The sequence below is a fragment of the Elgaria multicarinata genome, chromosome 3 (assembly GCF_023053635.1).
Source record: "Elgaria multicarinata webbii isolate HBS135686 ecotype San Diego chromosome 3, rElgMul1.1.pri, whole genome shotgun sequence".
NCBI classification, from domain to species: Eukaryota; Metazoa; Chordata; class Lepidosauria; order Squamata; family Anguidae; genus Elgaria; species Elgaria multicarinata.
Window position 1 is genome coordinate 80,365,099 of NC_086173.1, and position 25,601 is coordinate 80,390,699.

Genomic DNA, 25,601 nt, shown 5'->3' on the forward strand with positions numbered 1-25,601 from the left:
CAATGTCTTTGAATGGTAGCACTAGGAACCTTTTGTCTGCAAGCACCCTAAATCAGCTTCACTGTATCTCGAAGGAGTTTTCAGTAATGTGTCTAGTGCTGGAGTGTTCAAAGAGAAGAATGAAAAAAGACAAGAAGTGTAGGTGTCTGGATGATTCAGTATCAGAGAATATCCATAAGATAAGCCATGGTATCTCAAATAAAAGAAAAGGGAATCCACATAATGTATGAAAGGATTCTGTAATATACCAGATTCTTTGCAGTAAGTATACATTCGGGGCACATCAGTGGTTTACATACTTACAGTATTCTAAGCTATCCCTTCTCTGCCCCATTGGAATTTATATTAGGAACCTCTTGATCTTAACACAAGTGTATGCATTACATGCCCTGGAAAGACCCAAGATACATAACAGGTTCTGTATCATCATCAGTCTCCTTAGTATTATCAGCTAACTGGTGACCGAACATCCATGGGGCTTCCAATAATGTTTTCTTTAGGACAGCAAGAAGGGCAGTGTTGGGGAATGAACCCCAGTGCACAGCTTCAGCTGCTGCTGCTGCTGCTGCCATACATCACCAGAATGACAAAAAATGTTCATGAACATTCTTAGAAGGACTATATAATAGTGTTTGAAAACTGCAAGTAGGGCATCATTTTCCTAAGCAGTATATAGAAATGTATCAAAAAGGCAGCAATTTTAGAAACAACATTTTTTTTAAAAAAAGGATTTACTTGAGTCTTTAGGAGTCATTTCCCCAGGTTTACTGTAAAAAATCCTCTATCCAGATATATATTTAAAATTACATTAAATGTGGTCTCCACGTTCTATCACCCGAAAGCCACAAAGCAATGGCATACTTGTGTTACTGACAAAAGAAAAAAGATAATGCAATGCTTTAAAATGTCATTTTCATTTCCTTAAAGTGCCTTATTTCCTTTGAGCTTTTAAACTGTCCTCTTTATATTTTAAAATGAAACGGAATAAAAGAATACTGATTTAATATGAAACTATGCTTTTAAAAAGTATCCATATTTACACAGATTTTGGATTGGGCTCCGACCAAAACTATCTGCAGTAAAAAACAAAAAACCACCCTAAAGAACAACAACCAAATCCACCCACCCCACCCCAAACCCAAACAGCAACACAGCAACTCAAAAGCGAAGTGTCAAAAGGGAAAAAAAACCCTTTTCAGAGGCTTTCAGCACTATCCCCTTGAGATCCCAAGTGTAAACTGTTTTATCTCTGAAAAGGCATTTTACTGAGACTGGAGTAATCGGAGCTTGATTACAGCCATACATTAAAACAGAGCCTGTGCCTGTGGGTGGGTGTGCCACCTTTTGACCTCTCCGGGAAATAAGAGTATCTATTTAGACAAGTTCAACTTTAGCATTGGGATAAACAGCTACCACATCATATCCTTCTGGTGGCTTAACCCTTTCCTTGGCATGCGTTTCACAGTACAGCTGTTCCTCAATGAAGAAGTAGCCCCTTTGCTTCAGGTTGAGGCCGCAGTCATCACACATGAAACATTCCGGATGGTAGAGCTTGTCACGGGCTTTCACTATTGTGCCACTATCAGAATGCAGAAAAGAAGATAAGATTAGAAATTTAAATATTAAAAGTTACAAATACTTGCTGCAGGTTATATTAGTGGCTTGCCTTTTATGAGTCCCCCCCCCAAGGGATTGCTACAACCCCCCATCTCCATATCCCATTCACACACCACCTCTTTTCTTTTGCCACAAATAACCTGCCTTAAAGTGGTCTGGGACAGTGTAATTCAACGTGGGTTTAAAACAACAACGATCCAACTTTCCTCACTCACATAATTGTATTTCAGCGAGGCACACCTCTTTCTGAGGCTAAGAACTGTGCAAAGTCTATGGGGCTCTGTTGTACACTGAAGCTCAGCATGAGCAGGAGCGCCGAACTTTGGAATAAAAAAAACTATGTGTGAAGCACTACCTAACATACAAGTGAACAGAGACGTTCTTTCTAGTATGGAGCTCCATATGCGCTTTGGAGCTACCAAAGAACTTTGGATCAAGGCAATAACATACAGTATATTCATATCAAAACTCTGTGAAAGATGTAGTCATTCTACCTTGATATTTTCGCCCTGTATGTAACACCACCTTATGGTATACATTACGATGATATTTTAAAGTGAAGCAGATGGCATGTTCATTATTTAGCTTTTTCCAAAGAGTACATTAAACATTAAGGCTCTTGGGGGAGATTCATGTACTTACACAATTCCATTGCCACATCTGGTGCACTCAGGAAGCATCTGTAAGCCAGACATGGCCCCACCCAGTTTCGATACTGGAGATTTAACATGTCTTGGACTAGCCAGTCGGTCATGTTTTTCACCTGCCAAGAATTTAAGGCAATATTTTGGAGTTATCTATTTAAGGCATGTGGGATATTCCTAATATGAAAACATCTTAACTGATGAAATAATTTATTCTGAAATTCTACAGGTAAAAGTAGGTTGATAGAGCTATCGTGGAATTCCCCTCCCACATGGATTTCTACATCCGTTCCCACTGGAGAGATGAAAAAGTTCTAAAGCTGCACTCAGGAAGTATACTTACTTGGAAGTAAATCCCCTAGAAATCAATGGAATTTATTTCAGAGTAAACATGGTTAGGATGGGACTGTAAATGTGATGATAGATCACCTGGCTCTATGTGATAATAACATATCCACTTGAAAAATGGTGGCATGGCAATAAAAATAATAAAGCAATGAGAACATCTGGGCCATATGTGAAGTGGATTGATTTAATGGATTAAAACCAGAGCTTGACCTTTTGGGAAATGTAAATGGGAAATATTCCAAGAAAAGAAAGAACACTGGTAAGAAACAAAGACATGTATGAAACCATAGAAGAACAAAAGGCATTACGTGGCTTAATTAGATGTTTATATATGATCAACCCAATAGAAAAAAGCATAAACCTTTTTACTGAGCAAGGGAAATAAAGCCCAGCTTTAACACTATTAAAGTGCATTTTTACTAGTGTGGGGATTTATTTCTTTTATTGTATGTCATGGCTCAAGAAGGCCTTTGAGGGTCTGTAACATAAGTCAGATAGCATGTTAGAAGCTGGCTCTTTTTTGATGTTAGGTATGTATGTATCCATAACCGATCAAGGGGAAAGAGAAGCAACAAAAAGATCATATACAAGATATTAATGTATCCTGTAATGCTTAAGTATATGCAACCATACAAGTGCCCGTGTCCTGTTCACACAGATACACGACTTGGTGGGTACACATTTTATGACCAACATGCATCTAAGGGGGGCTTTAGTCAGAAGTGTGGTGTGTGCAGAGCTGATATATGCACTATGCTTTATTAAAACGGGGGAATATCTGCTTCTAAATCGCTCAAATGCTCATTAAAGTCCAAAAGCACAGACTTTATTTTTTTAACAGATTTTTACTCTTGAAACACATGCATACACATTAATTGCAGAAGAGAAAAATAGATTGGTTATTATACCTCCAAGCACACGGAGGTATAATAACTAGTTCATATACTAGTTCAAAGAGGCTTAACTAAGAAGAGATAACATGCTTTTCTACATGAGGCTTTTAACCTGTCACTTTATAAGGCTTCTGCTTCTGGATTCTTTGTGGGATTAAGATCAGCTCCTTTACACATTCCCATCCCCTGGTGGTTTTCTTTCTCTGCCATTCTATATGTTCCATTAAGCAGCCACTAGGTAGTGCTGTGATATAGCAGAACTGCACAAATACACTAGGGTTTCATGCTGCCATTTTATGGATATACCATTAACAGATAGCCCTCGTTAGAAAAAAAATCCCTGCTAAAATAGTTGGAAAGAACAGGAGAGGCCCTGGAGGATGACAACGATGTGTAAACTACCCACAAACTACTGTGTTACAGGAAACATGAGCTCACAATAAATGACTTGTGTAGAAAGGTTCAAAGAAATATGAAAACTGGGTACATTAGCATATTCCAAATAAGGGGTGGGATGTGGCACTATGAAAATGGCACAGCAGAAGATTAGAATGCTATGTGACCAAGGAAGCTCAGGTGCTGGTGGCAATGGTGGACCCCAAGTGTGGAAACATTAGGTTTAGGAGAAAAGGAAAACAAATGATTACTTGACTTCAGGGGAAGGGGAAACCAAAGGACTTTAGTCCCTTGGCTTTCTCAGCTTTAATTTCAAATTCAAAAAAGAGACAGTAGCTTCAAGTCAGTTAGGCACTACTGAATACCCTGTTGTCCAAAAAGAGTCAAAAGAATGGCTTCTGGATGGGTGAGGTTGGGGAGATCAAAGAGAGACCAAGCCATTTTTAAGGACTCCAGAGCATCCACAAAAACATATTTAGATGTGAGAACCTTGCCAATGGGACTTATCCTTCAAATTTCCGAATTCGGAATTCAGAGATTAAGAAAATACGTGTTCAGCTAAAGATTTTTTGGTAGCTGTTTCCTAGTGCCCGAGGTTACTTTTTTACCACATCCCTTGGACTCAAAGCTGTCAGTTCACATAGCGACTGCAGAGTGCCTTCATGGTTTCCTAGGTGATACTGAACTTCCTAGATCATACTGAACACATAGTTTTGGGTCTCAGTAGGTGCTTTACTCTCTGGGTCAGTTTACACATCATGGTAAATCATCCTGAAAATAAGCTATGGTGGGTTGTTTGTTTGTTTGCTAACCCACATTACTCCTGACTCTGTGGCTTGCTGTGTTTCCCACTTAGTCCTCCTGCCTGCTCCTGGCATATATCCCATAGACCTATGTGCTACAATCTTAGTAGTTTATTGCACTACTTGTCTAATAAGTGCAAATGCACTAATTAGTGGAGCAGACTTTTTTTTATAGATCTTTTTCACCTCCAAAGAAATTTGCACATATTTAAGGTAAATGTTTTAAACTTCATGAGATTTACACATATTTAAACTTCTTCCACCTTCAGGAAGATTTGCAAAAATTATTTTTTAAAAAATAATCAGGGAGATTTGTGCAAATTCACTAAAGCACCATAACTACTGTGAATAATTTGTGCAAATCTCCCCAAAAGTTAAACAAAACAGTCTGGGATATATAGTGTGAGGGGGGAAAACTAATATCGAGGTATACCTTAGAATACAGAATAGTGTTCTGAAAAGGAAGACTATGAAAATGAAGACATCTGCAAAAGTCTTCATTGGAACGCCAGTAAGAAAAAGCAATTCAAGTAATATTTTAGTGTTTCATTTGGTGAAGGACACTTTTTGCCTTTTCTTCAGTAAAATCAGTTGACTATTTTGATTTAGGTATGTGTGGGGTGGGATGGGGTGGAAAAGGTCAGTTGAAATAAACAAATATTGTGTGTGTGTGTTCAGTAAGAAGGTCTTCAAAATGGCACACAAACTACAACATTTAGAGGAAAGTGTTTCTCTAAAGAGAGAGCGAGGTTCAAAAGTTATGCTGGAATTAACTGCATTCATGGCGGTTTTTCTCCTCTGTTTCTGCATGCCCATGGCTCCCACCCCAAATTTATGTCCCTCAACTAGGCAGCTACATAACTTTGTAAAAAAAGACAGGAAAAAAGACTGAACATTCTTTTCTCTGCTTTGTGGTTTGAGGGCTCATCTTTCATGGTTCAGGGGCACCTACTGAGGTAACTGTTATGTTTCTTTACAAATTCTGTCAGATTCACTGCAGGAAACATAGCTTATTAGAGACTCAGTGTGTTGCTGATCATAAAAAAGAAAAACGAAAAACTAAAGCTCCTGAGAATAAAAGTATTTCGTAGAATCCTGTTTTCAGTGCAATGTGAACGTAAAAGAAGGAGATGCTTAACATTTTAGAGATTATGCACTGGTGCTTCACAGGTGACTTTGTATTTGAGTGCTGAGTGAATGAATGGAAGGTTTAGTTTTGAAGCAACAGAAATGGAAATCCATTTAAGAAAGTAAATTTAAATTGGTCCATTTAAGTGCAAACACTGCATGGGGTGTCATGACTCCAGAAAGCTTCCCGTCCACCATATTACAAGCAAGATCTTCTTTTTAACCAATCCTTTTAAAACTCCTGGTATATAGCTGGACTTGTAACTCACATTTCTATAGTAGGTTTAGTGCTACACTGGCCCTGGAAATGTGGGGTTAGGCATCACAGTGAAGCAGGGAGTTGTGCTTGGGAAGGACCATGAGGAACAATTTTTGAAGCCAAGCAGATTCCGAGTGAGCTGAGCTAAGGCCCACATGTGTGAAGGAAGCAAAAAGGAAGAAAAAAAGGCTGGTGCCCAAACTCCAGGGCAGCTATGGGCTTCAGAACAAAGAGTACAAAGAATTCAATGGCTCTGAACTCAGGGTGGATCAGAACAAAGGGAGCAATAGTTTGACTTAGGAGCGTTCAGGGACATTCTTTACTACTTCACTGAGTTTATGTTAGCTGGCTTATACTACAAGATCTTTACAGTGAGAGATGATTAACTATTGGTATTAAAAAAAAAAGTATCATGAGGAGTGCCCAAGTGGTACCTAAACCTGTTGATCTCTCGAGAGGGTAGGAACAGTTCAGGGCTGGCCCAAATTGGTCTAGATTGGCCAATTTAAAGACATCCTCATTGAATAGCTGGCAAAATGGTGACTTGGCAGTCAGGTAGGTACCCATTTTCTTAACCCCAAATGTCCTAGATAAAATGTCATTTGGGGGCAGGGGAAAGTTAATGGCAACTGCTGTTCTGATTTAGCCATACCAGGTATCCAGGAGATTAGCTGGGCAGGGGAGTAGTTCAGCACCATGGAAAGTTCTAAGGGAGCAACTTGGTTTCTCCAACAAAGGCGTAAGGTGAACTGAGGCCTTATGAAGAGTGTGAATCCTGAAGAGTGTGAATCCTTAAAGAGCCAAACCCCTGGCCTGCAGGTCAGTGTGTGGCCCATTGTGTTCTCTTTCGAGTCCTACAAAGAAGGGTTGATACCCTCATTGTCTCAAGCTGATGCCGCTTATGTTTACGTGAAACCGACTCCATAATGAATCAAGGATTGTGTTTCCCTGTTTGACCTCTCTCCTTTTTTTTCATAACATGATTGTAACATTGGAGACAGCCAGAAAATAGCAAGGCCATGCTGTTTTGCTAACTGCTGCCTGTAAGCCTCCAACAATCAATGCCTAGTCAAAACATGAATCTTATCTCTAGACGAGAGAATAGACTAGTTGCCTGGAAACTGAGGGGCAGACTGACCCTTTTGGAAATTATAAGAGGAAAATGAGAAGGACTGCAGGAAATGTTTTTGCCTGCCACCGGGGTGGGGGGAGACTTGTGCCTGCCTTTTTTTGCTGGGGCAACTTGTTTGTCTCTAAGTTTTGTGCTAGAGAGATTTGAATAGAGAGCGATGGACAATATCTGATTCATTTGTTATATTTATTACCTTTTCTTTATATTCCCCCTCTACAGGTTTTGGGAGATAGGTTAATCAGGCTGTTGATCAGTCTGTGTTCAGAAGAAATTCTAATTTACAACAGGACTTCCTGCAGCGGAGAAGAAAGTACTGTACTCTTCAGGTGAATTGGGCTTGGTTGTCCATAAACGGCCTCCATGAGGCCTCCATGAGGGACCTATCTCAGGTTACACAGTTTCTAGATCACTGTCCAGATTGATATCAGCAACCCTATCCAGTTCCTCAGTTGGGAGTACAGCAGCCCCAGATCTGGCTGGTCCACTCTTTTTTGGCCCCTGCGCTCAAGGCTAGGTTTGTGATACCTGCTATAAAACCATGCCAGTCACCACAGGTGACCACCATGTCTTTGAAGCATGTGGCATGTTTTTCCGACAAAACAAAACAAAAATCCATTTTTCCTCCCCTCCGCAAAAAAAATTATCAGGTGGTATCAGTCATGTCCCCCCCCACCCCAACACACACACACACACACACAGACACTTTCCTGGAATGACACTGTTTCCTAGTTATTTGGAGGTTAGAAAATGGCTAGGAGGCCGAGAGTGGAGCAGCACTGCTGGCACCAGCAGAAACAAGAAAAACAGAAGAAGCCACCCGGTCCCCAGCACATAAGAAAAGTCCTTCCACCCTGTCAAGCAATGTTCAATGCAAACTACTAAAAAACCCAGTGTTTTCATGCCCCTTGTTTGGGAGCCTAACTTAGGGTGACCATATTTGGGAAACCAAAAAAGAGGACACCTAGTGTGTGTGTGTGGAAGCAGCTTTCTGAGTCCTGCAGAAAGTACGTTATTCCCCCGCCACCTTAAAGAACCCGATTGGAGTAGAGGAGGGGAAAGGATTTCATTCTGCACCACCACCATCCACTCCAATTGGGGCCATTTCTATAATGTCCACGAATGACCCACTTTCCCCTTTAAGACCTCAATTGGAGCTTGGAGTGGGGGAATGTTGTGCCTCAAGAAAGCATGTCATTCCCTCCTGCCATGCTAATGGCAGCCTTAAAGAGGAAGGTGTGTCATTCCAGGACATTATTGAAAATTATAGAAAATATCCCCTGACACCATGGAAAGAACAAAAACCAGGACAAATCCGGGGAAATCCTGACAGTTGGTCACCCTAGCCTAACTTCTCTCCCCCACCCACAATGATCATCCAAACGATAACTTCAGTTGATCCGTATTCCATCCCTGCTGACTACCCTGGCGTATTAGACTTTATTGTTGGATGTAATCAAATTTCATGCTACGCCAATTGTAAGCCACGTTGAATTTTAAGATAAAGTGGGATAGTGCTTCTTTTTTTTTTAACATGTTTTTAAAAACAGGAATGGTTTATTTCTTACCATTCTCTCCAGCTTCCAACATGCCCTGTAGGTATCGGAAGGATCCTGACTGTTTAGGTTCTGAAACTGGCTTTTCATAATCCTGCAGCATTTTGTACACATCTGAGTCCATATCAATTCCGTTTCTGTTTCTTGGTAGGGACCTTGAAGGGTCAGCACTATTTAAATACAAAAGAGAGGCCAACTAACATCTGCACACACCAGAGAGGAACCAAGTCAAGAATTCAACAAAGAAAGAGAATCCTTTGTAAACTGTGAGGTTTTTAATCAACATTTTCTAGTACTTTTGTTTCACAAAACATTGAGTTTGATCATTACAGTTCACCCATAAACAAACCCTATGTTTATTTTAATGGGGATTCACTTAAGCATGGCTTCTTTTCCTGCATGAGGCTTTTCTTCCCATACATAGCCTACTATGCAGAAAGAATTGAACAAACTATGGAAGGCAAAGTGGTATGCTCCCCACTTCATTTGCTACTGTGCAACAGGGCTTAAGAGTGACCAATGAACATTTGCATTACAGACAGGGCAGCTGCTGCCACAATTCATTATGACTTATTGTGCCACACATGGATGATATTTTTTTTTAAAAAAAAATGCATTAAATTAAATTACTGAAGGTCTTGGAAGTCTTCCATCCATTGAAAAATATCTGGCATTTGTGCCACTGTTTGCTGTTGCCAAACATGGTCCCAAGTGTGCATGTTAAAAAATCTAAAACACTTCCATACAACCCAGTTCTGAAGTATCTATCATACATATTTTAGAAAAAGCCTCAAGGTTTAAACAATGCTGAAACACTAGATATAAATGATAACCATATGAGGCTTAAGAAGCCAGCCTCAAAACTAAAGCTAAACTGAAATCTCATTTTACCATCCCATTTGTGGGTGGTAAAATGTGTGTGTGTGTGTGTGTGTGTGTGTGTGTGTCATATCTTTGAATCTGGGAGGCTGAGGCCAAAATTCATGGGCATTTACCCCCTAGAGCCACTATACTGCCACCACCCGAAGACCCCAGAGTGACACTATTTGATGATACAGTATCACTCAGAGGGTCTTGGGGGGGAGGAATTGTCAACTGATAACTGGTGGCTACTGGGTAAGGGGCTTCAATGGTGATGAATCTGACAATCTTTCACCCCATGGTCCTGAAACGTGCTGGGCAATTTTTGCTCCCAAACTGATTATCACAAAAGGACACACATTTTATTGCCAATTTTTGGAACTACCATATCTATATTGCCCCTGAATTAGCTAATATTTAAATGGACTGTTTTGAGCAGGAAGGTAATATTTTTATAGAAAGAACTGTATTGGATCCATTCCTTGAAGACTAAATTTCCAGTAGGTCTAAATGAGAAGATGGACTGGATAGTTATATGCTAAAACAAAGTATTAATAACAATGCTGTGAATATTGTTTGAAAAACTTATAGGTGTTTAGCCATTATGTGTAATGTAGCATTTATAAAAACTTGTGAAATTGTTGTAATAGTTTGAAGTTATAGTTTTCTAGCAAATAGGCTTGCTGTTGTTAGCATGGAGGGAGGAAATGCGCAATTTCCCCAGCCTTGGGGAAGTCTCGCATTTCTCCCCACCAGCTGATGGGGGCTTCAAAGGCCCTATTAATGCAAGTGTTAATAGGGTCTTTAAGGCCCTCATCAGCTCTGTGGGAGGGGGGAACATGCAAAGCTGGGGAAATTGCTGCCATTAATGCAGTGGGGGGAAAGGGTGCAATCTGGAAGCCAGGGCAGACCTGTGCCCATGTGTTCTTGGGGGTTCACGAGCACTCAGGCACAGGTCCATCCCAGCACCAGGTGAGTCTGCCTGGGCCCATGAGGGCCGGACGCAGGGGGATCTGCTGCCTTTGAGGACCTGGGTGGACTTTCCTACTTCCAATTGACAGGATTGAACCCTAGATATATGATACCTTTGCACTTGCATCTTATTGTTGGCTTGGCAAGCTCCATGACTATGAGCTTGAATTGGTTGAATCACTGAAGTGGTTTACATTGTGAATATGTGTGAGACAAGTTTGTGTGTGTGTGTGTGTGTGTGTGTCTGCTTTAAAATAACACAGAAATAATTAAAATTGGCCCTGTGTAAAGTTGGTGTTGTGTTATAATACTGCCACTAGATGGCGATGTTTGATTGACATGAATGGAGCACACAAAGAGAGGAAGCATTCAAATGTAATGTCGCTGATCGTAATGCCAGAAAGAAAACGGAAGCAGAACCCTCAGTAAGGTAGTGAGCTTTTTTAAAAAGTAGACATGCTGTTAGTCTTGAAAGATAAAGACCCTATTTTGACAACACATTAAGCATTTGGAGCTAAACATTATGGCTTAGCGTGTCATGTGAGCCATGATTTATCACGTTGTGTGAACCATTCCTAACCATGGTGGCAACATAGCCACGGTTTGAACATGCTCACTAACCATTTGCTGCAAAAGTCTTAGCAGCCTAACCATGGCTTATCAGGTTGTCTGAACAGGCCCAAAGTTGCATTATTAGGCTTTTGGATATTGTACATATTTACTAGTTTACTTATTCCAACTGATTTACCGGTTTACTTATTCCATCTGGGGTTGAGGTGTATTTCCTGTTCTGTCTGGACAAACATCTAGGACCACAGTAATGTTCTTCACATGGTAGGAGTTAGGACAGAACTTCGAGTATGCATGCCTGGTACCCCACATGATTTCTGCACCTTGAAAATAGTGGTGTGTAAGTTAAACATGTGATTTGCCTCATCTTTGTGATCTTTCCATTCTTTTGTTTTTGAATTTCTCTGTTTCACACAAGATGGTATTTGTGTGATGCTCAGTGTTCAGTGTGCACACTTCTGTACTTGGTCCCAGTCTATTGCCATGTGAAGGATGTTACCATAGGCCAAAATGTCTAACTGGATCTATGCAGAACAGGTCGGTTTCACTTTCAAGCCTGAATATTCACTTATTTCAACAATATATGTCTTCTGCTATTTTAAAATAATTTCCCTATGTCCATTCTTAAAATGTGAAGATTTAGCATTCTTTTTGCAATTCTAGTTCATGTCAATTCTTTCACGTGGAAAGAATTTTTTACCTTTTAGAAAGCCCTTTGGCATGTTATTTTAGCTGTTCTAACACAGCCTTCCTCAACCTGACACCCTTCAGGTGTTTTGGAGTTCAGTTCCCATTAGCCCCAGGCAGCATGGCCAGTGGTCAGGAATACTGGGAGATGTAGTCCAAAAAATATCTGGATGGCCCCATGTTGGAGAAGGCTGTTCTAACAGCTTAAACAGGTTGTTTCCTTTAAACAAAATATGCAAGTATTTGCATGATTGGGTCTGTTGTGATATCAGAGTGGGAGTACTGGGAACACGATATGTTTCTAGTATACATGCATATCAGCTTCTTTCCTGCTGCTTTTTGAATTGAAGCAATAACAGCTTTGGTGTATGAGTGGGAGAGTGGATGAAAAGAAAGAAGAGTAACCGGGATATATAATTTGGAAAATAGAGCATGGGAAAGGATTAACACCTTTGCCCCCACAGTGTGGTCCTGCCAACCCCCATGACAGATATTTCTAAAAGCATCTCCATTGTCATGTCTAGTTTGGCCCTCCTACCTTGGGGAAGTTGTGATATGGAGGCCACTCATTTGTGAAGGTAAACTGGAGTCTGCATTGTTTGCATACAGTCGTGTAGGGTTATTGTACTGCAGGTTTGATATCTGCTTGTTGTCTGTTGGACTTCCTCCAGGAGAAAAGGTTGCTTGTCGTCTGTTTGGAACAGACCCATTATCCTAAGCAGAGAAAGAAACAGAAGTTTTGAAACATAGTTAGCATTGCCAACGTTAAGCAACCTCTCCTGTTAAATGTCACGCCTGTAACAGCAGTTTGTGTGCAGTCTCTCAACTGCTAACAAAACTTCTTTAAAATTATGTAGCCTGCTATCGGTAAAGAACCGCCAAAGAGAGTTTTGTTAGAATAAACAAGGAAATACAAGCTTGAGGAATACAGGACAGCTCTTGTGGAATGTCTGCTGCTATTTGCTTGAGTTGTGCTGCATTTCATTTAGGCTTTGACTGATGTAAATAGTCAAGATTTTTGCAGCAAGTGTCTTAGGTTAATCAGACCAGATCCAAATGGGATAAATTGAATACTTCAGGAATACGGGAAAGCCCCCCTCAGAAAACGTAGATACTTGTCAGTGTTGCTGTGAGACACCACCATGGCTTTAACTATGGTGGTTAAGGGAGAAAGCCAGGTCGTCTTCAGAAGCCACCTTAAACCACAGCTTTAACCACTGTGAATAAGCCTTTTGCTTTATTCACCATGGTTAAAGCCATGGTTTAAGATGTCTTCTGAACCCAGCCCTGCTTTCTGGCTTAACCACCATGGTTAAAGCCATAGTTTAAGGTGGCTTCTGAATGAGGCCAAAATTGTGCTGTTGTACAATGTTAACTACGTTCCTTCAGATTTGATGTGTAGAGAAGAGAGAACCTCTTCCTCTCACTTCTCTCCTTCCAACATACCCAGCTCCCTCTTCTGAATGTTCTAGTTCCTTCCTCCCATCTCAGTTGCAGAGATCTACAACACAGTTGCAGCTCGAGGAGCTCTCGCTGGCCACAGAAGTGGCTGCAATCACACTTTGTTTCCCCCACTCCCCCAGCCATCCACAAATCAATGGTCTGAGCAAGGGCGAGTAGGGAGGAAGACTCCCTAAGTTGCTTTGCTTCTCCCAGCTGCCCAGGTTGTTGGGACATGGTCTCTGCCCTGCCCCTAGCTTTGCTTGGCCTAAAGTGAGGGGGAAGTCAGGCTGCATCCTGCGTGCTCTGGTCTATGTTGCTCAGAGTTCTAGGTGAGAAAGGGGCATGAGAGAGGAAATAGTCACCTTCTTCCAATCCTCCCTTTCCCTAACACCACTTCTGTTATGCTTCAGCTCTAGCATGCAATGAGTCGGAAGTGGTAAACTGCAAGTTATGTATGTAGGTAGGTATGTACATATATAGAGAGAAGGATGGATAGAAATATAGTGGTTTAACATGTATTAAAATAATGTGTCATTTGATTAATTTAAACATCCAGTTTCCTATCATCAATGTTTCAGGGCAATCCAACCCAGAGTAGTCTTATAAGTTCTGAAGCATATTTAAAAATACCTAAGAGAAATAATGCAAGTAAAATGGTACAAACAAAAGGGATCCTAGAGTAGCCATTGTTGCAGTGATTTGGGTATTTATGTTCGCAGTTATATTTTAGTATACGAGTTGCATTTCCATCCATTTGGGCACAACTGGGATGAGCATTAGAGGTTGGCAATGTCAGGTGTTTGCCAAGGCCCCAACACCCCAACAGAGAACCCACTGCTGGGCTTCCGGAACCTGTTCCTCCTCCTCGTCTCCCTTGCTGTGTTGCTGCCTGTTCACCCAGCCACTCCAAGCATGAGGAATAAAAGGAGCAAGGAGAGAGAGCAGCAGGCCTCACCTGCCTTGGCTCCTCCCTGTGGGTAGTGGTAGGCAGAGGGCAAGCAAATGGGCAGTGGTGACAGTGGCAGGGAGGTGGTCTCACTCAGAAAAAAAGGGGCACTTTGGGAATCCCAGAATATAGAATATACAATACACAAATAGGGGAAACCTGTCTACAGAAAACTGCCGTGTGTATTTATTTATTTTTATTTTTTTTAAAAACTGCTGTGAGTATCTATTTTCTACAGGCTAGGTTACAGCTTCCCTCTCAACCCAAACTAGACTGAGAACCCTCCATACCTCCTTGACGAAGTGATGAAGAAAACAAAGTTGATCATTCTTTACCTCCTTTTTGGCTCCTCTTTGTTTTAAATAACCCAGAGGGCCACATTCTCCATGGTGACACTTAATCCTAGGCATTTTGTAAACCACTTAGTATTGAACAAAATGAATTCTAAATACACACTGAATTATTCTACAAAGCTGTAGTTTTTGCCTCAGTGCTTTACTGATAGGAGAAGACGGCATCAGGATGTTAAAGTAAAGTTAACATTAGACTGTTGAGATTCTTTTGGAGTCTTTGCTCAAATGTGCTACGTTGTGGCATTTTTGAAATATTTATCCATAAAGACATCCTAGGCTTGTTTTTCAAGAGATGGGTTCCCAGGGATGGTTTTTGTTTGAGAATGAAAAAGCAGACGTTTTGTAACTTTGTGGACCCTAAAGGAGCATTTCCTCCCAGCAGACATGACCAGCAATTTTACATCACATCCCAAATTTTATTTATTTATTAAAACATTTGTATCCTTCCCTATTTCATTGGGATCTCAGGGTGGCGTACAGATAAAATCAATTCAAGCAGTATAAAACAATAAATAATCTGCACAGCTAAAAGGTATTAAACCATTAACAAAGTAATACCAGCAGAAAATGTAAAACAATTAAAACTATGTGCAACTTTAGGCAAATTTTCGCCCTCAAAGGCTTTGATAAAAAGCCACATTTTAACTTGGTGCCAAAACCAAGCCATCGTCTGTGCCAGTCGGGCATCCAAGGGGAGGCCATTCCACAACCAGGGTGCCACAACAGAGATTGTTCGTCTAAGTCTGGCAAAAAATGTCATCATATGGTATCACACAATTGCTCTACCTGCTTATTGAAGTTTGCTCTGCCCATTATGCAGGAAAACTAACACTCTATGAGAAGTGAAACATTTTTCAAAGTGATCAGGATTGCCTTCCTGCTTATTGGGGTGGGATTGAACTGCTAGGACTAAGGCGTTCATAGAGTCCATCCAAACCAACTGCCCTGTGATGAAGAGAATAAGCAGCCAGCCAAGCAAAATGTCACCATTGCCACTTCTCTAAAGAGGCTATTTAAAGGCCACATGCACTTTTTACTATGCAATGTTTTGTAATTGTTTTTATTGAACTTATGGAAGTCTCTCTAAGAGCTGTATCGACTGAAGAGCTGGGTTAAAATTTTACTTATTTTATTTATTAAAAACATTTGTATCCCTCCCTATATCATTGAGGTCTCAGGGTGGAGAACTGATAAAATTAATTCAAACAGTATAAAACAATAAATATTTTCCGCAGCTAAAAACATATTAAATTATTAACAAGCTAAAATCAGTAGAAAATTTAAAAGCAATAAAACAATTAAAACTATGTGCAGCTTTTAGGCAAATTTAGCCCTCAAAGGCTTTGATAAAAAGCCACATTTTAACTTGGTACCAAAACGAGGCCAACGTTGGTGCCAGTCAGGCCTCCAAGGGGAGGGCATCCCACAACAGGGGTGCCACAACAGAGAAAGCCCTCTCCCGTGTCGCCATAATGTATGTCTCATGTTGGCGGGACACAGAGGAGGGCTCCTCCAACATTTCTCAAACCTCAGGCAGGCATATGTAGGGAGAGGCGCTCCCTCAAGTATCAAGGTCCTAAGCTATTTAGGGCTTTAAATGTCATCGCCTTGAATTCAGACCGGAAGTGGATGGGCAGCCAGTGCAATTCCTTTAAGACTGGTATAATATGCTCTTTACATGATGTTCTGGACAGCAGTCTAGCTGTTGCATTTTACACTAGCTGCAGCCTGCAACTTCCTTGTCATCTTTAAGGGCAGCCCCATGTAGAGGGCATTGCAGCAGTCTAATCAGGAAGTTAACAGCACATGCACTACTGTGGCTAGTTTGTCCCTGTCCAGGAAATGGATGGATGGATGGATGGATGGATGGATGGATAGATAGATAGATAGATAGATAGATAGGCAAATATGTGAGTGAGGGCCTTGCTAGACCTACCAGTTAATGCGGAGAGGAGAAGGAGCGAGGCTGTGCTGCAGCTAGTGTGGGCCGTCGTCCTTTTCTACATGTAAGACGCAACGGGGAAAGGAAAGCCCCATCGCATCCTGCATTTTAAAAAAACCTTAAAGGGCCATGTGCGCAGGAGTGCACCAATGAAAAGGTAAGTCCTTGTTTTTTTTAAAAAAAAAAAAGCGTTCCCGCTCCCCCCTGCCCCTGATTTCCCCCCAATGTATGATGCCCCCCGCTCGCCCATCCGTCCGCTCGCCCCCCACTCGCTCACTCGCCCATCCACCCCCCGCTCGCTATGTCCACCCCCCGCTTACCATGTCCACCCCCTGCTCGCTCGCCCACTCGCCATGTCCGATGCCCCCTCCGCCCCCCCCGTGATCTCCCCCCAGCCCGATGGGCACAGTGCAGAACGCTGTGCCCAGTGCGCGGCTTCTCCTGGCTACTTGCGAGTAAGCAAGCAGCCAGGAAAAGCCACGGAAGTAACTAGACCTTCTACAGCCCCGGGCTCAGCCCGGGGCTGCGGAAAAACCGGGCCATAAGCAGATCTGGTTATCCCGGGTCAATGGAGGGTTTAGCCTGGCCTTACCCTGGGATCCCCTGTGCGTTGTCTGCATGCACAGCAGGGAGCCCGGGCCTCGCTCCAGGCTAAACCCTCATCTAGCAATGGCCTTAGTTGCCTTTCCCAAACAGTTGCCATAAGCAATCATATAAAAAGTATTAGTTTTGCTATCAGTAGGCTCAGCTGAAATAATTTTGGTGGGAGGGAATAGCATATGGTGGTGCACCTATGAGAACTGATATAATTTGATTGTTTATCTTCCAGACTTGGAGGTGTGGATTTCAAGATCACATTTGGCCCCTTCTATCAGAAATATCCATTTTTTTTATCCTTTTCCCCATGGGTTCTGGCTTCCAAACCTACCATAGTCTTTTGGTGGTTCTCCTCTAACCTAACTCCATCTGTATACATTTCCTGTTCTTTGCCCCTATGATATTGCAGAGGATCAGGGAGGGGGAGTGGAAAGACATTGCAGAAGATGTGGCTTCTGATTATGGCCAAGTGCAAAGCTGGGTACACAAAGGAAAAATAAAATTATAATCTTTTCAAATGTTTGGGACAGGCCAATTTGCCCAGAAAAACTGGGGTTGTTCAAGGACCCTCCCCCAAATAAATCAGGTATTAAAGTATTCTTCTTGTATGGTTTACTTAGCCTTTGCTGAATGTTATAAAGCATGTATACAGATTTATTTCCTCCGAAGAAAACCTTTCTGATTTGTTATCGTATTTCCTGCTGAGTCATGTCAAATAGCACACAGGGCCTTTATAACTGCAATAGCTTTGCCAGATATTTTGCTTCTCAAAGGAGAGTTAATTTTTTTTTACTATAAAGCCAAATTAAGAGACTTTGTTTTCCCCTTGTCTTCCTCTTGACATCAACACTGACCTGATAATGCAACTGTTGAGATTCATGTAATTTTAGGTGCTGTGTAATTTTTTAAAATTGCATTTTTAAAATCTCACCTTTCTTTAAAAGATAACTGAATGGGGTTTACAACCAATACTTATAACTGCAAACACAGCGGTATGGTTAAAACTTATGCAACACATTATAAAACAACCCAAAGCCTGCTCTAATGGTGTTGTGCAAAAGGCTAACAGTCTCTTCTAATAGCAAAGGCAGGCTCCTTAGAGAGTGAAGCCCCTAACAATGAGGCCAGTATTAAATAAGGTCCAGTTCCGTGTTCTGGCTAATTTGGCTGGAAGGATCTTAGAGCAGGGTCTTTCCCTTGGAATCTTAAAGGTCGGGAGGATTCAGACACTTCCACTTGCTTTTTCAACTGCCTCTGAGGCTCTGCAAGACAGTTACAAGTCCATTGGTGAAAATTATGTTTCCCAGCTATTACTGCAGGTTACATATGTCATACTTTCTCCAGTATTGTTGAAAAGAACCAGTCCCCTCTATGCAATTCTTCATGAGCAGCAGGGCCAGTGTCAAGGGTAGGCACTGTTTGGGCACATGCCAAGGGCCCACATCCCAGCAGGGGCCGACTGACAAGAACCCCTGGACCTGTTCCTCTTCTTCATCATTGCAACCTGTTTGTTCCTTTGGCTCTTGCCCTGGCCCAGCCAATGGTGGGGATGAGACGGAGGAGCAGTAGATGCCACTGTCAGTTTGCTCCCTGGCCCTCTGCCTGTCAAGCAAGCAAGTGAGAGCAATAATGAAAAAGAGAATGAGCATGAGCAATACCAGGTGGGGATGATATCAGTGAGAAAGTAGCTTCTCTGAGAGGGAGGGGCTGCTGAGAGTGTCTCGCCCAAGGGCCCACAAAATCCTGGAGCTGGCATTGATTGCCAATTTGAAGCCTTTTTCATACCAGATCTCCACAACCTGATAAAACTAAGCACCAGTATATGATAGTGGAAATATTAAGGGGAAAATAATATTCTTTTAATACCCTTAGTGGAGTTCCCCACCCCTACCCCTACAATAGTCTGCAAGAGAAGTTGCTGAAGTTTTATCATGAGGAATAGAAGGAGATATTTTTCTAGGAAATGTGGTTTGTTAAAATACCTACCATCCTGTGAATACCTCCTCTTGGAACAGATTTGGGAGTGAGTGGGAAGGGAAAGGCAAAACCAGACAGACAGTGTTCAAGTCTGTACGATATGAAGCTGTATAATCTCATGGAACTTTATCAAATTTCATTTTATGTAAACTACTTTCTCACAGGCAGCAAGAGATAACATCTCTAGTACCCATTGTTCCATGTTCAGCCAAACCGGAATTGTACAGGCTTGAAGAATGAGGTGGTTGGCCACATGCCCCATCTTGGATAGACTACAAAACATCAATATTCCAGTCGAGCCCTTCCCAGAATCAGCTGCCTGGGCGTGTGGAAACAGACTGGTGGTTAGTGGTAGCCCGGGACACAGGCCCTAGTTGACCGTAGCATCAAAATTGTCATTCTCCAAGTAGAAGAGATACTGCTAGCAAAATATAAGTTACCTGTCATCTCCTCCCCACCCAACATCCTCTACACATTGAACTGGCTCCACAGTTCTGGAACTCCCACCCAGTTGACTTGTGCTTAGCTGCTTCAGTACAGACCATTCAGAAAGCCTTGAAAACCTGTCTCTTTACTGCAGCATTTCCTTTATACTGTGAATGATTTGTGGGATTGACAGCAATTTGCCTCTTAGTACATCTATCTGATCTTGTATCATTCTTCTTTGTACATCACTTTGTATGGGCTTGATCCTAAAAAAATCTTATAAATACTTTGAATAAAAAAATAAATAGTACCACTGGGGTCAAAATCATGATCATGAGGTATAAAGGCCTTCTTCACATTTAACATTAAGGGACACTATCCCATCATAAAAACAAAACCCAGTTACTCACAGGATTAAAAAAAACCCTACGGAATTCACACACTTCACACACAGAGGAATGCTCTTAAAATGTTCCTCTTAAAAGCATTCACATGATATGTTAGTCTATTCTGTACTAAATGGAAGTTTTTGGTAAACTGCTGAACCAAGGGGTTGTAAGCTGGAATGCAATATTCCTAAATGTTCCCATATGTGCCCCATAAGGTATTATTATCACCTAAAGTTTTGAAGGCATTAAATTAGGCAGGTCCAGAAGGGAACTTCTGGACCTCCAGTTATTTTGTTCTAGGCTAAAATTCACATCATCCCTCACCAATGGCTGAGCTGGTTTGGGCTGAATGGAATTGTAGGACAAAATGTCAGACAGGACACAAATTGTCCACCTCTGCTTTAAATGAGTATTACTAGCTTTCTTGTTTCATCACCAGGAGTACCAGGATGTGTAGTGTTTTAGAGTGTTCAACTGGGACTCGGGAGATCCAGGTTCCCCACTCATCCATGAAGCTGATTGAGTGACTTTGGGCCACTCACTGACTCTCAGCCTAATCTACCTCACAGGGTTGTTGTTGTTAGGACAAAATGAAGAGGAGGAGGACAGTATAAGCCACCTTGATTTCCCTGCAAGAGGAAAAAAGGTGGGATATATCACGTAATAATAATCACTAGCTAGCTGTCATTTGTATGCATACAGCACCTGGTGAAATTCCCTCTTCTTCACAACAGTTAAAGCTGCAGGAGCCCTGCCCACTTTTGTATCTGGCTCCTGCACCTTTAATACCTTGCTATTTACTGTGTAATCTGTACAGCACCATGTACATTGATGGCGCTATATAAATTAATAATAATAATAATAATAATAATAATAACTGTTGTGATGAAGAGGGAATTTCACCAGGTGCTGCATGTATGACACCTGCTGAAATTTCCTTTTCAATACAACTGCTAAAGATACAGGAGCCCTGTCCTTCTTTTCATATGGTCACCCTAGCCAGTGTGAGCAAAGGACCTGTCACTTTGCTCTCCCCCACCCCCTTTGGATTGCTCTCTAATTCATTATAGAAGACTACAATAGATACAACCTATTTCTCTTTGTTTGGTTTTTTGTTTGTTTGTTTTAAAAAAGAATAGAGGCCCTACTGCTTTTGGCAGTGCACAACAGAAGACAAAGTATATGCAGATTATAGTAACAGTAACATTGGCAGCAAGTAGGTCATTATATCAAAAGCTGAGTTAAGTGCTATCTCTGGAGAGGCATTTTAAATTGCCTGGTGTATTTGAAGCTACTGGATTTCCTTCCAATAAATCCTTTCATTAAGGCCTATGTTTTGCAAGATTTACACATGTTCAGCAGCATCTTGCTTCAAAATGTGGTAGGTTTCCAAAAGGCGGGGGGGGGGGGGAGGGAATTGGCACACATTTGCTTAGCCTCATTTCTGTTTGAAGTGAAAAAGGATTTGGGTATATAAATGTAATTTCCTTTCCTGTTAGAATTAGTGAGGTCATCTAACATCATATTACAATAATCTACAGAAAAGAAATAAAACAAAGAATGAATAAAGCACTGATAAAGGGATGTTTCAAAGGGTTCAGATATATGGGTAAATTGAAAAAACCTAATCTTTTGAACTTTTGTCTGAATTTTGTACAGTTAGTGGGAATTATTTCTATGTTAAAATGCATAGGATTGGGCTGCACAACCTTTAATTTTGCAGGGAAAGAATTGTGAGTGAAAAGCAGTATTTGTATTACATTTATATCTAATACAATATGTATTAGATATAAATAAATATTTAATAATATTGTATTAAATATATATAAATAAATATATACTTATTGGTAACTGTTCAGCACCAGTTTCTGCAGGTGTATATATCATCAGTAAGAGCATTCATTTCATTGATACCTGTAACTTTCTAGAGCACAGCTCAAACAAACCAGTTTAAGTAATTTATTTAAGTGCAAACAAAGGCTGTGTTTTGTTTGTAGGCGAATTAACCATTTAAAAGAAAGAAAATGTACAAAATTATGCATGGTGCAGAAAAAGTGGCCACGGAGACATTTCTCTCCCTCTCTTATAATATTTCATCCCTCTCTCATAATACTTCATCCCATGAAGTGATTGGTGGGAGATTCAGGACTAATAAAAGGAAGCACTTCTTCACCAGCACATAGTTAAACTATGGAATTCGCTTCCACAAGATGTAGTGATGGCCACCAATTTGAATGGCTTTAAAGGGAGTTAGACAAATTCATGGAGGAGAAGACTATCAATGACTACTAGACCTGATGACTATATGCTACCTCTAGTATCACAGGCAGTAAGCCGATGTACACCAGTTTCTGGGGAACACGGCTGGGAGGGTGCTGTTGCACTTATGACCTGCTTGTGGATTTCACGTGGGTGGCTGGATGGCCACTGTGTGAACAGAATGCTGGAATGGATGAACCCTTGGTCTGATCCAGCAGGGTTCTTCTTATGTTCTTATATTCTTATAAGTGAGTGGTTCAGGATTCTGTTCTGACCTATGTTGTTTATATTTATTGGATTGGGTCCAGTATTGTGTGAACTCCACAAACTGTATGGTCCTGGAGGTGGGAGAGGGGGGAGGTGATTTTTGCTGATTCCCTTCCTTCCCTGAAGATCTATGTACTTCTAAAAATCTGCTATGGAGGCCCTCCAATATTGTGTATGAGGTGATGCTGGGGACTGTAGGGGAATCGAAGAATCAGCAGAAATTTCTGTCCTTCCCCCGCTTTTTCCAGCAGGGAATGTCCACTAGATTCTTATTCCCTCTGCCAGTGGAAGGGGCCCGTCCATTCACAGGCCCTTTCTACACCTAAGGATTATCCCAGGCAAATGGAGGGATCATCCCTGCCTGCTCCCGGGATCCCCTGTGTGTCATTTCCATGCACAGGGATGATCCCAGGATGATCCCTGGAAAAAAGGCAGGTGTAGAAACGGCCACAGACAGGCAAATTTGGATCCATCCTGTTGTATTTCTAAACAAAAACAAGAAGAAAACTATATATTGAGCAAACATGATGATACACCCCCCAATGACAGTTCTGGAGATTCAGAGCATCTCTCATTCTGTATAGTATGCAAACATTTACCAAAGAAACAACTCTCATAAAGCGTCTGTTAAGGGTTGCTGTATCCCTCAGAAAGTTAGAATATAAAGCCTGAAGTGTATTCAAAATGTGTTTTGACAGTTGATCAATGGAAAAATCAAATAACCAGAAAGGAACTTTGGCTGCAGTCATACTATTTAGCCTCAAGAATTTTCTTTGTTAACGTAAAACTTTCTCAAATAGTGGCTTAGCAAAATACCTCATTTCCTTAAAATGGAAAGTCTTAAACCTTGATACAAAAAGTTCTGCTTTATGAGTGTTCAGGTTTGATGTATATTTATTTAATACTTTTAAAAGAGATTAAATGTTTCCTATAATTGATATATGGCAAATGCTTTAGCCACAGACTCAAGTTTAAGATTAATTATTACTACTCTTTTGTAAGTATTTGACCTCAGCACTCTGCGAGGTGATAGTGAGCTTTTCCACATGAGTGATTTATTGCATGCTCATGATTGGTTGCTCACAGAAATTTGTGGGTCCTTTTCATGGTGTCGTCAGCCTCCAATACCTCTCCCACCGTTTTCAAGCAGGAATCCACCATTTTATAAAAGCCTGAAAATACTGTAGTAAATCGAAATTACGTAATACAGCAGCGTTGTCTGCTGGTGTAGTGTTATAACTGAAACATATGGCAAGGAACTGGCAAAAATGGTGTGTGTAGCGGGGTGGAGAGCACATGTATTGTGCTGATTGTTAAACCTGCGAAGACTCTAGAAGACAAAGCTGCAGTATGGCTGCAGGATCTTAGCTAAATGTGGAGAAGCCCAGTATGTAATAAAACATGGTTTGATAACAGAATAAATAAAGATGCATAGGAGAGGGTTAAAAATGCCAAAGAGAATATAATCTGGCTCTTATTATATCCTGAAACACAAATCCAAGAGGAATATGCATTTGGCTTTTTATTAGAATATTTAAGAGTTTTACAATGACCTGTAACACAACTGGATGAATGAGGCAATGATATAGTTAGTAAGCCTAAGAATGCCTAATTACCATATGAAATCTAATCTTTAAGTAAAGCACTTGCATCAGGCAACAGTTTCATTATTAATATCTGGATCTCATAATACGGAAAAATATGCAAACTGCAAGGAATGTTGGAAAGAAGTAGAAAATATTTTTCTCTTACACACTTTGAAAATGGAGTATTTACTAGTTTTGTCTTATTTATGTAGAATCACTTATTTTTAAACTTTAATGTGTTTTATATTATAAAACACATTCAAGATTAAAAATAAGGAAAACAGAGAACATAAGACTAGAATACTGTCTGTCCAGGGGGAATCCTGTTGGATTCAAGATTTCAGAAGGTCTTAAGTCAGGGATTTGCATATAAATCCTTTTCTTGGCAAACTCAGGCCATAGCTAGACCTAAGGTTTATCCCTGGATCATCCAGGGGTCAAACCTGTTCACCTAGGTGACACACAGGGGGTCCAGTGCTCAGGCAGGGGTGAACCCTGGATGATCCCAGGATAAACCTTAGGTCTAGCTGTGGCTTCAGACGCTCTGTCCTCCTAGTTACGTTACTAACAATGAGATTTGGAGAGTGCCAGCATTGTGTCTGTATTCTCTTTCTTATCACGTTTCTAAACTCTTAGAGCTGTCAGGTGTATGTTTCCTTTCCCCAGAGGGATTCATACTTGGTTACTGTTTCTAAAATATTAGGATTAATAAGGAGCACTTTGTTTTCTGTCCTCCCAAATGTAAATCAATACACATAGAACTTTGTGAAGCAGAGCAGTCTTTTAAATATCTCATTACTTTGCTGTCTGTTGCTTTCTCAGACCTTCCATTTTCATTTCTACAACTTGTTTAGCATAAGTTGTTTATCTTCAAAGACATGTTCAGTTAGGGATTCACAATAATAGGCAAGGGGTTTGCTACTCAGCAAAATATTTAAGAGCAGTTTTATCATACCTTGATTGGAAATCTACTTATCTACTGTCTTTAGACTCTACTGTAGGGGTGAGGAATGTGTGGCCCTCCAGACTGCAACTCCCATCAGCAGAGCCAATAATGAAGGATGATGGGACTTGCTGTCCAACAACATCTGGAGAGTCACATGCTCCCCACCCTGCTCCCGTGGCTGTTGCGCTGAACATATCATTGTTAAGGCCATTTTGCATGAAGTCATTTTGGTTGAATGAAAAAAAGCTGCAACCTGGATAATATGTTTAGCCAACTTCCTGTTCTCCAACTCAGCCAAACTTGTGCCCAGGTCTTCCCATAGTGCACCAGTAGACTGCATATTTTCCTTGTAAGCTTTGTTCTCATTGAGTACAAGAAACCAGGCTTAAAGTAAAAACACAATACATGCCTCATCCTTCTATCTTGTTATATGTCTTCTTTTTTCCTTTGTCTAGCTCTTGCTGTTTAGTCCTTCTATGTGCTTTTGTTCCTGCTTTCATTTATAATCCCAGTCCTGCTTCCCCCTTCTTCCTTTTATTTGCTTGCATTACTTCTTTGACACCCCTTCCTTGGATTATCTCCTGGCTTGTATAAATTTTAACCAGGG

The 25,601-nt window shown here is 41.0% G+C and overlaps 1 protein-coding gene across 1 annotated transcript in view; it reads right to left on the minus strand.

The window, feature by feature from the left end:
• Positions 1 to 220: 220 nt before the first annotated feature.
• Positions 221 to 25,601, minus strand: part of PDLIM4 (PDZ and LIM domain 4) — a 78,830-nt gene continuing 53,449 nt past the window's right edge. The window contains exons 4-7 of the mRNA XM_063120707.1: positions 12,402 to 12,577; positions 8,786 to 8,943; positions 2,260 to 2,380; positions 221 to 1,579 (exon numbers count right to left, since the gene is read on the minus strand). Of these exons, the coding sequence (XP_062976777.1) occupies positions 1,375 to 1,579; positions 2,260 to 2,380; positions 8,786 to 8,943; positions 12,402 to 12,577 (660 nt within the window). The 3' untranslated portion in view covers positions 221 to 1,374. The remainder of the gene's footprint in view (positions 1,580 to 2,259; positions 2,381 to 8,785; positions 8,944 to 12,401; positions 12,578 to 25,601) is intronic.